Consider the following 15,251-nt stretch of genomic DNA (forward strand, 5'->3'; position numbering starts at 1 on the left):
TGCCATGAAAAGCTGCTTTTTAAGGAAAGGTTGCAGTTGCTACAAATCAAACTATGAAGTATGGAAAGTCCCCCCCGAAGAACAAAAATAAGGAAACTGACACATAGTTGTCATGACATGACAAAAGGCTTTAAACAGTTTTTCAGCACGCAGCATGTCTGACCAGGCAGCCAACAGATTAATGGGAAGACAAGCATTTATTTCAATCGCTTCGTATATTGTCAGCTGTTTTTAGGCATTCATGCTGCAGCCTTCTACAGCAACAGATACTAGGAAAACACAGAGGGGAACAAGGAAACACCAGTGAAAAAAACCTGCCCCAATCCTGATCACAGTAAGTGGGTAATCGAAGACTGTTAAAACACAAATTTCAGGACCAGCAGGCTACTTTGAACACAGCACAGAAGTGCTGTAACACTTCTCTCAGTCGGTCTCTGCTACTTACAGCAGCCATATCTATCTCACCCTGCTTTCTTCTGGACTTGATAACATGCAAAGAGAAGGAGCAAAAAGTGGAGCTGTTGTTTCCTGTCAGTCCTTGCACCTGCTGAACAACCTACTTTGGGATTTTATTTTACTCTCAGGAAAATGAGACAATTTCCAATCAATTAATCATGGGCCATTTAGGGGCTTAGCATGGAACAAAGATGGGACATCAATTGTACTAGCTCAAAAGGGCTACGGAGATGTGGAACAGACAAAAATTTGGCATTAGGGTCAGCCTTCAATTTCAAGACCAGCATACTGAGCAAAGGAAAGAGCGCTCCCTTGCATGTGTTTCCCAAACCATCCAACTCAACCGCCAGTGTCCAGCCTTACAAAGAAAGTGGTGCTTGTCAGCAGGGACTGCCCATTCCCTAGGATGCAGAAGGGTTCTGGCAATGGTTCTCCACATGATAGAGAAGACTGGGAGGTACAGTGGGAAAAAGGAATGAGCAGTGGGAGAATTCTGGGAACTCCACAGAAAATCTGGTTTCTTAAGGTGCTCACCTCTTCCATCTCGAAGGACAATCTCTTTTTCATCTGTAATCCAACGGTAACATGGAAATTCCAGATAATCACCCAGTGGAGTTTTTACAGTGACATACTTAAGGTACCAATCATCTTGGTACCAATATTTTCGTTTCTCAATTTTTATTAGCTGAATTTCTCCAAGGTCTTCTTCCACTGTCACATCATAGGAGTCAACCTACAGAGCAGAAATACAGTCAATGGTCCACTGCATACACAGGGAGCACAACCAGCACTACACAAGCATACCTGGCCTTCCCAGTGGCCTGCTATGGCATGGGTACAACAGAACTTTCTCGCTTCCACTGGTTGAGAAAAGGAAGGGCCATTATAGAATTGAAATGCAATAGAAAGATGAATAAAAGAACAAATAACATGCAGAGCACTCCAGAAATAAAGAAACATTTTGCATGCAAAGCAAAAATGGTATTACTCCTTCAACTGTTTGCAAGTCTGAGAAAAATCTACAGACCATGAAAGCATTTGCTACTACCCTAGCAATAGCCAAAAGAGACATTGGTTGGGCAAGTCTGTTCATACAACTGGACTGGAAGGATGATCATGAGACCAAGACATTGGACTAAGAATCAAAAGATCGGTGTGTATTATTCAGATGGGTTTCAGACTCAGGACAGCACCCAGATCACCTGAATTCCTTTTGCCTCTTGCTTCTTGTGGCTGGTCTGCTTCCATTCTCCATTTTAAAAATGAGGACAATGATGCATTTTCTGTTTGTATCACTCAGATTCACAAAGGAATATAAGCAGCTAACTGAAAGCAAGGTTCACAAGAACCCCATCTAGCTCTGTATGTACTTCAGGATCTTCAGGCACTCAGTCTTTCACAGAAAACAAGTCAGCATGTGGAAATGTGGCTTAGTTCTTTAGTTTAGAGTTAGCTCAAAGGCTCAACTCCCACAATGAGTAGAGACCTCAGAGTGGCACAGTAGCTAGTTTGGTTAGTCCTTTCCCATACACAGGAGCTTTCCACTGAGTGGGTACCGAAGGCTTGGGCTGCGCACCCCTCCCCCTTCAGCTGTGTCCTCACCAGCTGCCTATGGGGACAGGCCCCAGAAACCGTGGTTCTGTCTCTATAGGCCTTGCTAGGAAAGGCAAGACACCTTGCTCAGCCTTGCCAGAAAGTGTGTATTTGTGGCCATGTGCAACAGCAAACCTAAGCAGCCAAGTGCTCTAGCTACTCAGGTGCGATGAGTGGCTTCACTGAGGACCACCGAGAAGCAGTCACCCAGACAAAGCAAAATACCCACCAAGGTCAGGCACCAGTTTACTGTGAAAATCCTCTTTCCCACAATGCTACTTTCAGTGTTGCAGCATGACCAGGCCTGGGAGAAAGCTAGTTGTGAACGTGCTGCTCCCCTCAGCATTTCTTGCCCATGCTAAGCACCTACAACCCAGAGCAATGGCTGTGATGAATGAGGATTAAGCGCCTCACTAATTGGCCTAGTGTATTTAGGATGGTGAACTCTTATCCCAAAGACAGGTGCTTTAGTCCACTCATGAGATGCACTCTTCTACTGCATGCAGGGACAGCACCGAGCAAACTGTAGTTCTGGTAGCACTTGAACTATCAGAACAGAAAGAAATGAGTGATCATTTCCAGTATGACCAGTAAGGAACCACATGGTGCTAGGCAGTTCTGGAGAATGAAAATTGACTCTCACTTTCCAACAGCATAAACAACTAAGGGCAAATAGTTGCAGCCAAGTGCTCATTGTAGCAAAGCAGAATTGGCTACAGCAGTCAGGAGGGCAGCAGCCAAACCCCGCTCTGCGCAATGATCTGGTAAGCATAATGCGGTTACAAGTAGAGACTGCATTCAGTCATGTGTTTTCTAAATGCTGACAATAATCTTAGAAACAAATCAGTTGCTGATATCGAAAGGGTGAGCTACTCTTCCTCTATAAGCTGCAGGGTCTTTAGGCATTCACCTGCCTGCATGTGCTTTGTCACTTGGCTCTCTGCCTAGACACCGTGCTCTACTTGTTCTTTTCAGGAGGACTTTCTAAGCTCTCTCCAGGCATTTGATATATACCCACTATTACTGTCTTATTTGCTAAAAAAAAAAAAAAAAAAAAAAAAAAAAAAAAAAAAAAAAAAAGGCAGCTATTTCACATAAGGACCAAAACTGAAAAGTAAAGCAAGATTAAATTCCAGATTAAATTTATAAATTAAATTAAATTTAATTTATAAATGTCTCCAGATGGTACCTGTTATTTCAACTCTTATGAAAGTAAGAGTATGAAAGTTTATGAAAGTATGAAAGCACTCATACAGTTAGAACACACAGGCTAAGAAGGACCCCTCAGTATCCTCTTTCTCATTTTAACCCAAGTTTCCCACATTATTGATGCCAAGTACCCTTTTCTGTGAGCTGTGCATCAATAACTATCTGTGATAATCACTTCAGGATGAAGACATCTATCTGTCCACCAAAAATTTGGGATGACAGACTTTAGTTCTCTCACAACTTGCTTCATGAAACTACCAGCTTTCATAAAGTTCATCACATCTAATTGATTCACAGCAATGAGAGAAAAATAAACAACCAAACCCTTTAGGCTTTGAAGTCCAAGCTGCAGAAAATGAAAGACTGTCTGTCTGTCTTCCCCAAAAGATGTTCTTCAATAAGCTTCGAAACTGTTCAAGCCAGATTGCTACACTACAACTCTTATGAAGTTGCTTCACACCAACAAATATATTGAAATTTCTTCTAATACGCAGCCTAATTTCACTTTAAGCTCCAATATTTAAAATTAGTATCAGCATCACGCATTTTGATATGCTGAGACTTAACAGACTAATCTCAGTTTGAGCTATATTCCCCCTTTCCTACTAAAGCTAAAGACATCAAACAGTTTCTTTTAAAAGCAGGCTTATCATGTCTTAAATCAGAATTTGCAATATTTTTGTCAACAGTGCACCCATGCAAACAAGGTGATAGCAAACAGGGGAACTGTGCTTCACAAACAGCATGGCAGTCCTTGGCAAGCTTGGAACGACAGCTTGCCTGCCAGGACTGGAGCTGAGAGATGAAAATCCCAGAGCTAAGATTTCAGTCAGCATATTAAAATGATGCCTCTCCTCCTTCTTGCATACCCCAGCAGAACAGAAACAGTTCTTTTAGTAGAGATAATAAACTAATCCTAAACATTTTGAACGCTTATGTTGCTGGATCTTGAGCCCTTTCACCCCTCTCACACACACTGTCCCAGACCAGCTAGAAGCATAATGTGTACAGGTAAATCCATTCCCTTGATGATTCAAGATTTTGAACCAGATGTGGAGACTGAAAAAGGTTAAGCAGCTTTTCTCAGAAATCACCATAACAGTGACTTAAACCACCGCTATGGTGATCTGTGACTGCAGGACCTGTGCTCCTGGGCTAAATGGATGGAGATGCCTTCCTCCCACAAATGCGGGTTGCAAATATCACCCTGATCTTTGCCTATCCCCCCTTGTCCAACATTCTCAGCTTCACTTGTTGATCGACACAAGCAATTCTGGATGATGCCTAGAAAACATAGGTAATAGGCTCAGATTATTTCCCATTCTTCAAATTTTCTTTCCAGAATGTAGTACTCGAACTGTTTCTAATTCAGGTTCATTTCCCTGCAACTTCTCATTTTCTCAATAAGAGGAGTGACCATAAGCTTGTAACAACAAAATTTTCACCAGGCTCAGGTTTCGCGTTGAGTCAGTGTTTCTGCAATTCCGTGTGCCTTTTCTAAGACCAGACAGCACCTTGCAAAAGAGCCGCTAGTCTCAGGCTATCATACCATTTATCTCAAACTTGGTCGCTTCCTGCTCATGCACCTCTTTACACAATTACAACACAAAATTAATTCTCCTTTCAATTTCAACACAATCCTGTTGCATTTGGCAGTCCAGAGCTCGAAGTAACCACCTTTCAGAGACACAGACCCAATGAAACCACAAAGCTACGCAAATAGCTTGTGTTCATTACTGCAAAAGGAATTTTAAACACATCAAGACTAATGCAATAACCTATAGAGCAATAGTAAACTACATCTGGATCAGAATTGCTTTGTATTTTGCTATTTGGGATTTTTTTTTCCTCCAACTTTTCACTAATTTCCAGTTCCAGAGTTAGTCATGTACAGAAGAAACACAGTCTGAACAAAGACAGTGTCTGGACAGGGGAAACATACTGCACTATTTTTAGTTCAAGTCCTCACGAAAACCACTTTCTGTCAAGTGTTTAGTATGGCACAGAAAGTCTGAAACCGTTTCCCCAAATCCTTGTTGCTCAAGGCCTGACAACTCTTTTTAAAATTGCTCTTCTCTAAATGTTTAGCTAACCTCCATTAAAAAAGAATCCTCATATATTTATGTCTATAGTTCCTGTAATTTCACACTTACATAAATACATCTAGGATTAAAATTAAACAGCAATGTGAACTAGACTCAATCTGTTGATAGAAATGTCAATTTGATAGCCAAGCCTTTGGAATGGGAACAAACCCGTTCCTCTGGTAAAAATCTCTTTGAGAATATTACAAGAGCCCTAAAATAGTTGTCTAAGTCATTGTCAGTGTAATGCAAAAAGGACATTCAATTAGCCTAAATGTTCCCAAGGGTTTTTAGCCATTTTATGACCATCATGGTTCCATGTCAATGGTAATTCTGGAAGCAAGGATTCCCTCTTCACTCAGCTTTCTCTACCTGTAAGCCAGGGAGACTAAGGAATAACTGAGATTAAACTAATGCAATTTTGCTAATGCAGTAACAGTACATCAGGTGATAGAGATGGTGCAAGGTCCTGAAAAATGCTGAAGGTTAGTTGTTCAAGGCTCTTATTGTATCCATTGCATGAGGTCTCTTGGTACACACATGGTGCCCTTGATGTCTGCACAGTGAGCCAGAGGTGACAGGAGCTTTTATACAGCCGGCTTCAGAGTGAAAGAACAGAATTCGTGACAGCTGCTGGACTCTCCAAACTCCTGTAGCATCCTGTCCAGCTATTTACTCTCTGTAAAACCTCATCTCTTTCTGATTAAGGGGAGCCTCCTGCTGACCAGCCTAATACTGCAGCAGGGATGACAGAGCAGCACCCCTTCTGTAAGCACGAAGCTCAAAGCAGACAGAGCTGTACTTCCCTTCTGGAAATAGTTGTGAGTGAGTTTCAGCAAAAAGCAGATGAAGGGGTAACAGGAAGAAAACAGAACTGAGGGACACGATGACACTCATGCTGAAATTGCTCTGCACCAACAGGAACTTACTCAAAAAACAGTGAGTGAAGAAGCGCAGCTATGGCTTTCTAAATTGCCCACGTCCAGCACTTGGAATAAGTCAGACTAAAACTAAAACTGAGCTGCCTTTGTGCAAGCCCCCTCAGTTTTCTCCTCACCCCTCTCCCTCTACCAACGTTTGGCACACAAATCTTCCATTCAGGAGTGGTTGGAGCCCCTCATCCACTGTATCTAGTAAAAGTCACAATTTGCATTAATTTAAATGAAGCCATTACCAGAACTACTGAGACTGGCCCAACATTTAGCAATGAAACCGTAAAGTGGACAAAGCCTTACAAGATAGTACTGTAGAACTGTTGTTATCCACAGGAAAAATGCCTCCCCCCTTCTTTTTTGTGCGATCACATTTAAATTGCTTGACAGAAAAAGAAAGTTATAGGGATATTAGTGACACACCAAGACAGAACTGGTTTCAATTGCTGCATTTTACAAACCAACCAACCCGAAACTCTTTTTACCTTCTGTGTGTTTTTCTTTTTTTTTTTTTTTGGGGGGGGGGAGGGGGAGGGAGGATGGGTTTTCTGTTGTTGTTGTTGTGTATTTGTATTTTTTCTTTTCTTCTTTCTTTGCACAATATATTAGTAAGACTTACAGTGTTTTGGGCATACCATTACCTGAACAGGTGCCTGGAGAAATCCACAGCGCTGTCCAAGAAAATGCCTGCAGCAACTAAACTTAGCACATCATACTGCAAACATCCCATAAACCAGGAATACTACAGACCACATTAAGAAAAGACTGCATAGTTCTCATATCAGACAAACAAATAACAATGAACGGAAATAATTAATTTGGGTACTAGGAAAAGTAAAGGTTTTTGTCAAGGACCTTTGCAGTTGGAAACAAGTTCAGAAAAACAAAAGATGGACCCTGTCACAGAAAACTTACTTAGCTAACAAAATATTTTGTCTAAAATGCTAGCTAAACACTTTTACACAGACAAATCCTTTCAAATCTACCTAAAAGCTACAATCCTGAGGTGAACATAAAGGCTTTTTCTAGGTGCACAGATCTGCTCTAGAGCTACCAAGCTCCACCAGCCTCTGCTCCTCGCCCCCTCGCCCTGCAGAGCCCAATGCTCACACATCTGTCCCTGCTGGACCTGTTCCCACAGCAGTTCCCGGACAGCTGCTGCACCTACACTTGATGCTCACATCATGGCATTTGCTCCCTGTGACAGGATCCAGTCTCCCTAGATGTTCAAAGTACTGCCAGCCACCTCTCAACGATCCTGAAGCCCTCTTTTGGAGCCTAGGAATAAGAGCAGACTGCCTGGTCGCAGGAATCACTCAGTGCTCATCTCCTTAGCCAGGAAGGGCGCACTCCTGGGCAAGCACCCTAACCCTGAGTCTGCAGGATACTCTGAAGTCTTCTTCAACCTCTCTCGCTAATGCTAAGCTTTGGTTAACATTACTTACTTTGTTAAGTATGTGACTATTCACTGGATAAAGGAAGAAGAATAAGAGGATACCCATCTGGGAGATTAGGATAACAAAATCTCTATGCAAATGAATGTTTAATCATGAAGGAAAATAATTTCAACAGCAGCAGCTGGTAAGCGCCCACACCTCCGAACCTTCTAGACCACTTACCTCAGCACTTTTCACTAAAAACATTCGTGGACCGTATCTACATACACCATCAACCCTTCCTCAAAATGCTGACTTCTGTTAACCATATCTGAGGTGTCTAACGCAGAAGAGGCTGGATAGCTGACTTAGGCTGTGAACCTCATAGGTAGAAATAAGCCTCAATGCAAGGCAGCACCGTGACAGTGAAGTCTCACTTGTACACGCAGCTGTAGGTCTCATTTCCAAAGTGAGTTATGCTAAAACTTTCAAAGCCACTTAAAACGGTGAGGATAAATTAAAGCATATGAGATTGCAGACGGATAGCTGTGATGCCGTGACAAGGTGCCAAGACCCCAGAGAGGACAGGACGCACACGCTGCAGTAGCCAAGGGCAGCAAGAGTGACCCAGCCACCTGCCCAGCCCCAGCCCGGCTCACTTCTTCGCTGTTTTCCAGCTTCCCCTGGAGCTGGGGGGCCATTTCTCCTGGCAGGCATCCCGCTTACCCCCAGAAGCTCCCCCCAGGAGGTACCTCGGAGGCAGCACAACCCTGCCTGCCGCCCCGGAGCACCACCCGCTAGAAGGCAGCGCACGAGCAGCGTTCACAGGGAAGCCCCGGAGCCCCCCGACCACCCAGCCCCGGGCCGCGCACTCACCGCGCCGCGCTCGAAGTCGTTGTAGAAGGGCTTGTCCAGGAGGTGCCTCTCGCTGCAGCCCGCCGTGCCCTCCAGGCTCAGGTACACGTAGTCGTCCGTGCCGGCGAACCACTGGCTGCCCGTGGCCACCGTGACGGTGTAGGACGGCATGGTCCCGCCGAGCCCAGCCGAGCCGAACCGAGCCCAGCCGCCTCCTGCCCGCTCCCCGCTGCTCAGCGCCGCCTCCTCCCCGCAGCCCGGCCCGGCTCTGCCCTGCCCGCCCCCCCGGGCCGCCCCCGGGGGGGGACATGGGGACGTGCTCCTCGCCCTCTGGCCGCTCCGGGTACAGCCGCGCTGCGCCCTCGCTGTGCGCACCCGAGAGCCGCAGGTCCCCGCGGGGCACCCGGCTGTCGGCTCCAGGCACCCCACACGTTGTGCAAGGAATTCCTCTCCTCTTGTCAAAATCCCTCCTGTCCCGGCACAGCTGCCTATCAGCGCTGTATGTACACACACCCCACACCATTTCCACAGTAAAAATCCCATAGTTTCACAGTCCACATCCTGCCTACAAGCACCGAGTCTCTGCTACAATTAAGATGCTAGCATTTGGACAAGTGAAGAGCTGTGTGATGCTGTACGCTTGGCCCTTAGGCACCAAAACCTCCGATGCTATTCTCCTTTATTTTCACCCAAAACCACACGCTGTAACCCAGCCGCCTGATGCCGTGCTGAAAGGAGCCAGGCTGGGCTTCTGCAAATCCCAGTGTCCTGCCTCCGTTGCTCTGCAGTCAGACCAAGCACCTTGCTTCATCGCTGCCAGCCAGGTTTCTGTGCTGCTGTGAATTTCTGTGGCAGGCACCCAGAGCAAGAACAATTAAAATCATCTGAGAAGTGATAAATTAAAATCAGCTTTGCTCATGGTACACTGGCACCCCAGCTGCTGTGCTCACACACATTAACCCACTCCTCACAGCCTGAGGCACTCATTATCAGTCCCCAGCCATCACATACAGATGACAGAAGTGACAGACATCAGCAGCTTGAAGTTAGCACTGGCTCTGCTTGCTTCTGGTCTGGCAAATCTGGCTGCAAAGTGCCTCGTGCCCCCTCCAGCACGAACAGTGAGCTGCAGCAACTTGGGCTGCTGGGCACCACTGCAGATACACTGACTGAGGCTCTGCTTCAGCTTCTAAAATTGGAATTATCCATGTGGGTTGTGGCTTGCTTGCTTGCTTACCCACTGTAGTCAGTGGTGGCCACACAGCACTGTGGACAGCCTGCAATGCCCTGTTCTTCCGTCTGGGAAGTGTGACAGCAGTGGGCTAAGCTCCAAACGAGTTGGAGGTCTCCTACATCTCTTCTGTACAGAGACTCAGCCACTTGCTATACTGTGACACCATCAGATATCAAGGCTCTTCCACACTGAGAGTATGTATTTACATGTAGGCACAAAAAAAAAAAAAATCACTGTGCCTTCTTTGGCTATATGGAATTGCTCAGCATGAGTCTCTAGTCTGCTGCTGCTTTTAAATAGCACCCAGAAGTGCAAGACTGGCAATGGTCACATTGCACACCCAAGGTAGCTGCAGAATCCCAGCCCAGAGCTCTGATCTCTCCTCCTGAGGTTTAAGCAGCAAGTGGCTTCCTGCTACATCACAATCCCTTCCAAGGATACTGTGACCCCATGAAAGTGCACCACAAACTCCTAAATCCTTCCTTACTTTTGATTTTCCCTTTATAGCATATTTCAAAGAAATCACACATCATTTTTGCACAGGTGCCACCAGCACTAAAGCTCTTAAATTTAGGCTGACAGTCAGCTTTCACTCAGAGCTACCTGAAAATCTTTTCACACGTCGGTGCCTCAGAACCCGTTTTTGTCAGACACGAGGCCACCTCCTGGGCACCTTTGGTTTTGCTGCAAATACGGAGCAAAGCGTTGTTCAAACCTTGTTTGTTGGGTTTCCACATTTCTTTGCATTTCAGTTCCCAAGCTGTGTTTGAACCCATCCCATTCCCATGGGTGTTAGGTTTTGTTTTCAGACTGTTCTGGCCTCTTCTGCACAGATATGCCTGGGGAGTCTCCCTACAGTACTGCAACTTCCCTTACCAACACAGTAAAGAAAATACTTGGTGAGTTTGGTCCTGTACCTGAAATCCATAGGAGTGTGTGGTTCTCCCTCCAGCCCCTTCACAACTATCTCTTTTTAGTCTGCTCCTTTAGAACCTTTCAATTTTATCTCAATTTCCACTTGCAGTGATTTATTATGATAGTGTTTACTATTGGTAGAATTGCACATGCTTCATATCAAGATCCTGCCAAACAAAATAGATCGTTTTTCTATGTGCAAAAAGCAAAAACAGCCCTTTTACCAAGTGACTACCTTATTTCACCCCTGAGGAGACTGCACCATATGAGACCCCTGCATGATTCTCTTCTGTGTTTTACCTGGTGGTTGCTTGATGTCAGACAAGGAAACCATACTTGGAAAAGGCAGTTGGATCACCGGGCTGCATCCAAGGTGAGTGTCCTAAAGACGAGGACAAGGGACGAGCGAGCCCACTGCTCAGGCACGCAGACAGAGGCAGCCTGCTTTCCTCTGGCCAGGCCTGGGAAGGAGGCGCTGCCTCTGCCTGATAGCCTTGTTCCTGCAGTAGGGGAAAACACCCAGAACGGTGAAATAAAACTCCTTGCCTCTTTTTGGAAGCAGGGCATGAGCCCGCTGCAGGGACAGGAGGGTTATTCATGGGTCCTGTTCCTCTAAGTGCTCAGATTCACTGTGTCGAACTTCCCAGCGGAGGGCAGTTGCTGTCCCTCTCAATCTCCTTGCACTGCCAATGAGAAACAGGGTTGTACTGTGAAGATGTCACATCCCTTATAGCTCCCCTGAGGCTACAGATAATTTGGATCAGCAGATGGCTCCTGAAGTATGCTAATAAAGGACTGGGGATGGGGAGGAATGATGCAACATGGTAATTACCAAATGATGGAGGTGATCAGCAGAGCCTGCAGAAATTTACAAGCTACATAAGTAATCTAGGGGGCATTGGCTTAGTAGCTGAGAACACACAAGTGCTAACTGTGCACTGCTCCACCAGACCAGAAAGCAGCAGCTCCTTGTTCACAGGCCTGCTTCTGTCCCAGCTGGAGGGACCAGACGTCAGCTCTAGGAGGGCAGAGCTCAGCACAGGGTGTCCTTGCTCTGCTATCCAGGTGGTGGCGACGCTGACACCAGTTGAGTCTATCACAAACCCGAAGCAGGGTTGCTATACCAACGCTTACCACAATATCCTTAAACAATCCGTGTATCCTTAAACGCTTACCCGAAATCTGCAAATCCTCTCGCTGCCCCTGCAGATGTAGCCGTGCTGCTCTGGCATTTTGCAAGAAGAGAGAGGAAAGGAGGCAGAGAGACAAGGAATGCAGCAGCATTTGGGGCCAACCTTTGGGGATCTGAGAATTATGAAACTGGAATATCTGTGGGGGACCGAAGTCTGGTGCAAATGTCCCAAGCCCTGGCGACAGTCCCAACAGAGGCACGTACAATATCAGCTCTAATTTGAGGGCAGGCAGGTCCAAATTCATCCCTGAAATAATACCTTTGACTTCTGCCTCCACTTACTTTGGCCCCGTGCTACCAGAAAGCTCAACTGTTGGATTTAATTTTCATGATAAAGTGCTCTGTTGGGATAAAATTAACCATCATCTTGCTGGCAGGAGAGTGACTTAGGTAATCCTGCGGTCCTGGAAAAAAAATCAATCCTCGTGTAACAGCACTTTCAGGATTAAGTAAAGCATGAGAACAAGACAAGTGGCAAGATAGACTCCAGAAAGACCTCTGTTCATCCTCAGGAAGGGAGCAATGGAACTTTATGAGTTAATTTAGGATGCAGAAGGGTAAAAAGCCCATATGAAGTACTATATCTGTTGCCTAAGACACCTGTTTTCTCAGTTGGAATCAAGTCAGAGGCATTTCCTGTTCTCTCCAAACCACAAGGATAACCATTTCCCTTGACAAAGGAACATGCTCTCCCCAACACCAGACCCTACAGCTCTAATAGTGACGAATTCTCGTAAGCTTGCATGGTCTGCCCTATTTGCAGGTGGTCTTTGCGGAAGAGAGCATCAGAGCAAACCAGCACACCACCAGGCTCCCAGCAAAAATGGTTGGGAGGTTAATTTTAGTGAAGTCTTAAAATGTTAGGAATTGCAAGCCCGATTCCTTGAAGTTTGGGGATTTAACAAGCGCACTCTGAGTGGTGATCGCCCTCCTCCGCTCTGTGCAGCCTCAGGGTTGTTTTATTCAGTTACTTCAAACCCTCCTCTGATGTTAAAGCCTTTGAGACAACTTCATTCAGCCCCTTAACACTGCCAGCCAAGGTCTCCTCTCTATTTTCAGCTACCAACTCGTCTGTCACCAATCTTGCCTTTTCTCTAGAATACACTTTAAAAGAGTACTCTTAAAGTTTGCCATCACTTGACCCTTTCTGAGTAGTATTACTTTTTCAAGTATTCTATCCTGAGTAATGCACTGAACTTGTTCCATATTTCCTTTATGCAGAGCTCTATCATTTTTAAAACCTTCCCTGCCTCCCTTCTGAATTACTTCCTCCTCTCCGTGTGGCCAGGATGATTTTTTTTTTTTTTTTTTAAACCTCTGGTTCTTATTCTATGAGATATTTTTGCCTGATTTTCTGATGTCATCCATCCATCCTAAGGCTGTGAAAAAGCATCCTCTTCTCACTGTCTGGATTGTGGTAACACCATACCCCATCAATCCCAAAACATCAGAGAGCATCCTACACATCAGAGAAAGGAGCCAAACACATGATTTACAGGAAAAACTGGGATGTCAGGCTGACATTGAGCTTTATATACACAGTGCCAGTTTCGAGTACTTCCATAGTTATCCTTATGAATCACATGCTGACGTAATTTGGCTCCTCCTGACACAACCCTCTCTGCCCTACTTTGCTCAGAGACAAGCTGAGGACTGAGAAAATAATGACAGTGGTGAAAGAGGAAGGGCTGGAGGGAAGACAAAAGAAATTTGGGTTGCATGAGTAGAATGAATGGGAAGGGCAAACACACTATGATACAGGTGAGCAGGCTGAGGATGGGGAAATCTGGACAGTGGCTTCCAGTCTACAACTTCCTCGTAAGGGGGTGTCGAGAGGCAGGAGACCTTTTCTCCATTAACACCAGTGACAGGACCCGCGGGAAAGGGGTTAAGCTGAGGCAGGGGAAATTTAGGCTTGACATCAGGAGGGGGTTCTTCACAGAGAGGGTGGTTGCACACTGGAACAGGCTCCCCAGGGAAGTGGTCACTGCACCGAGCCTGTCTGAATTTAAGAAGAGATTGGACTGTGCGCTTAGTCACATGGTCTGAACTTTTGGGTAGACCTGTGCGGTGTCAAGAGTTGGACTTGATGATCCTTAAGGGTCCCTTCCAACTCAGGATGTTCTATGATTCTATGATTCTATGGTTCCTGACAAAGCCCTTGCAGAGAGGTCATCTCCTCTCCAGCCAGGGCATCCTGTGAACCCCACTTTCTGCACCTCATCCCTCTGCTTCCCTCAGCCCTCTTTCCTTGAGGTCCAACCAGATCAGGTTAGCAGGCAGAAGTCTGGCTCTCAAAGGGCTTGGTTTTCTGAGGAGCTGGGAGGCAGCAGCTGCAGTCTCCATTTAACACCTCCACAGCTCCTAGAAGACACTCAGGTGGATCTTCCCAACCCCTGCTGCTGCCTCACATGGCCTCCCTCTGTCCTGGTGCAAGATGCAGGTCACACCGACGCTGTCCACCAGCTGACAGTCACTACTCACCACGTGGCTTCAGCTCCTGAGGTCAGCTGAAAAATTCAGTCCCTGGAGCCACAGCTGTGCCACTGCTCTGCTCTGCCTTGGAGATGGGCACGCTTCACACAGTGACAGCAAGACTCTCAGATCAAAGCGAGGTTTGCAAGAGGGAAGAAGTTATTTTGTCATTAACTTGAGGTGCCTGATCCCAAAAGCGTTTTAAAACCAGAGTCCAAACAGCTCTACAGGCTCTGCTCCTTAAGAAGCCTATCAGCTTTTTAGCCCAGAGACTGTCAATCAAATGGCAGGCCCTGTATCTCACTTACCATCTCTCCAGCAAGGTATTTTTGTATAAAAGATTTGCTGGTGCATTTTAGTAAGCTTTATACAAGTAATTTCATGTACCATCACCAGATGTGCTTCACTAAGGAATACAGGACACAGACATTTTTGCTTTGCATGAAAAACACCTCTCTAGGGCTGCAGTAATAAATATCCTCCCATTTCTTACCTGAAATGAAATTCAAAATTAGTCACTCTTTAAAAAGAAAGATAAATTAAGAGTCTCTTTGAGACCCCGCCGCCCTGTGTCTGTTACTGCCAATTTTCCAGATCTTATTTCCTCTTTGGCACTTATGCTTTTGTTACAAGCTGTCTCATATCAGTGCATATAGCAGTTTTCCTTGATATACCGGTGCTAGAAACCTATTCTGTACAAACTGCTGAAGGCTTCATGTCTGAGGCTTGGTCTTGCCATGAAAGCACATATAGCACTGCAGTCATGCTTTATGCAATGAACAGCTATTGCAATTGTCCACCACTCGATGCTTATGCAAACTTTCTTCTTAGACATGAATCAGTGTAACGAGCATCATCTGCTCGGCACCAATGCACATGAGAATGACAACATCAGACATCACTCACAGCAACACTCAGCGTTGACTCAAG

General features: G+C 45.6%; 1 protein-coding gene across 1 annotated transcript in view; it reads right to left on the reverse strand.

Moving 5' to 3' along the window:
- Positions 1-8,773, reverse strand: part of ALOX5 (arachidonate 5-lipoxygenase) — a 30,015-nt gene extending 21,242 nt beyond the window's left edge. Inside the window, exons 1-2 of the mRNA XM_005025227.6 lie at positions 8,527-8,773; positions 991-1,189 (exon numbers count right to left, since the gene is read on the reverse strand). Of these exons, the coding sequence (XP_005025284.2) occupies positions 991-1,189; positions 8,527-8,676 (349 nt within the window). The 5' untranslated portion in view covers positions 8,677-8,773. The remainder of the gene's footprint in view (positions 1-990; positions 1,190-8,526) is intronic.
- Positions 8,774-15,251: the final 6,478 nt, after the last annotated feature.

This window comes from Anas platyrhynchos, chromosome 6, assembly GCF_047663525.1.
Source record: "Anas platyrhynchos isolate ZD024472 breed Pekin duck chromosome 6, IASCAAS_PekinDuck_T2T, whole genome shotgun sequence".
Lineage (NCBI taxonomy): Eukaryota > Metazoa > Chordata > Aves > Anseriformes > Anatidae > Anas > Anas platyrhynchos.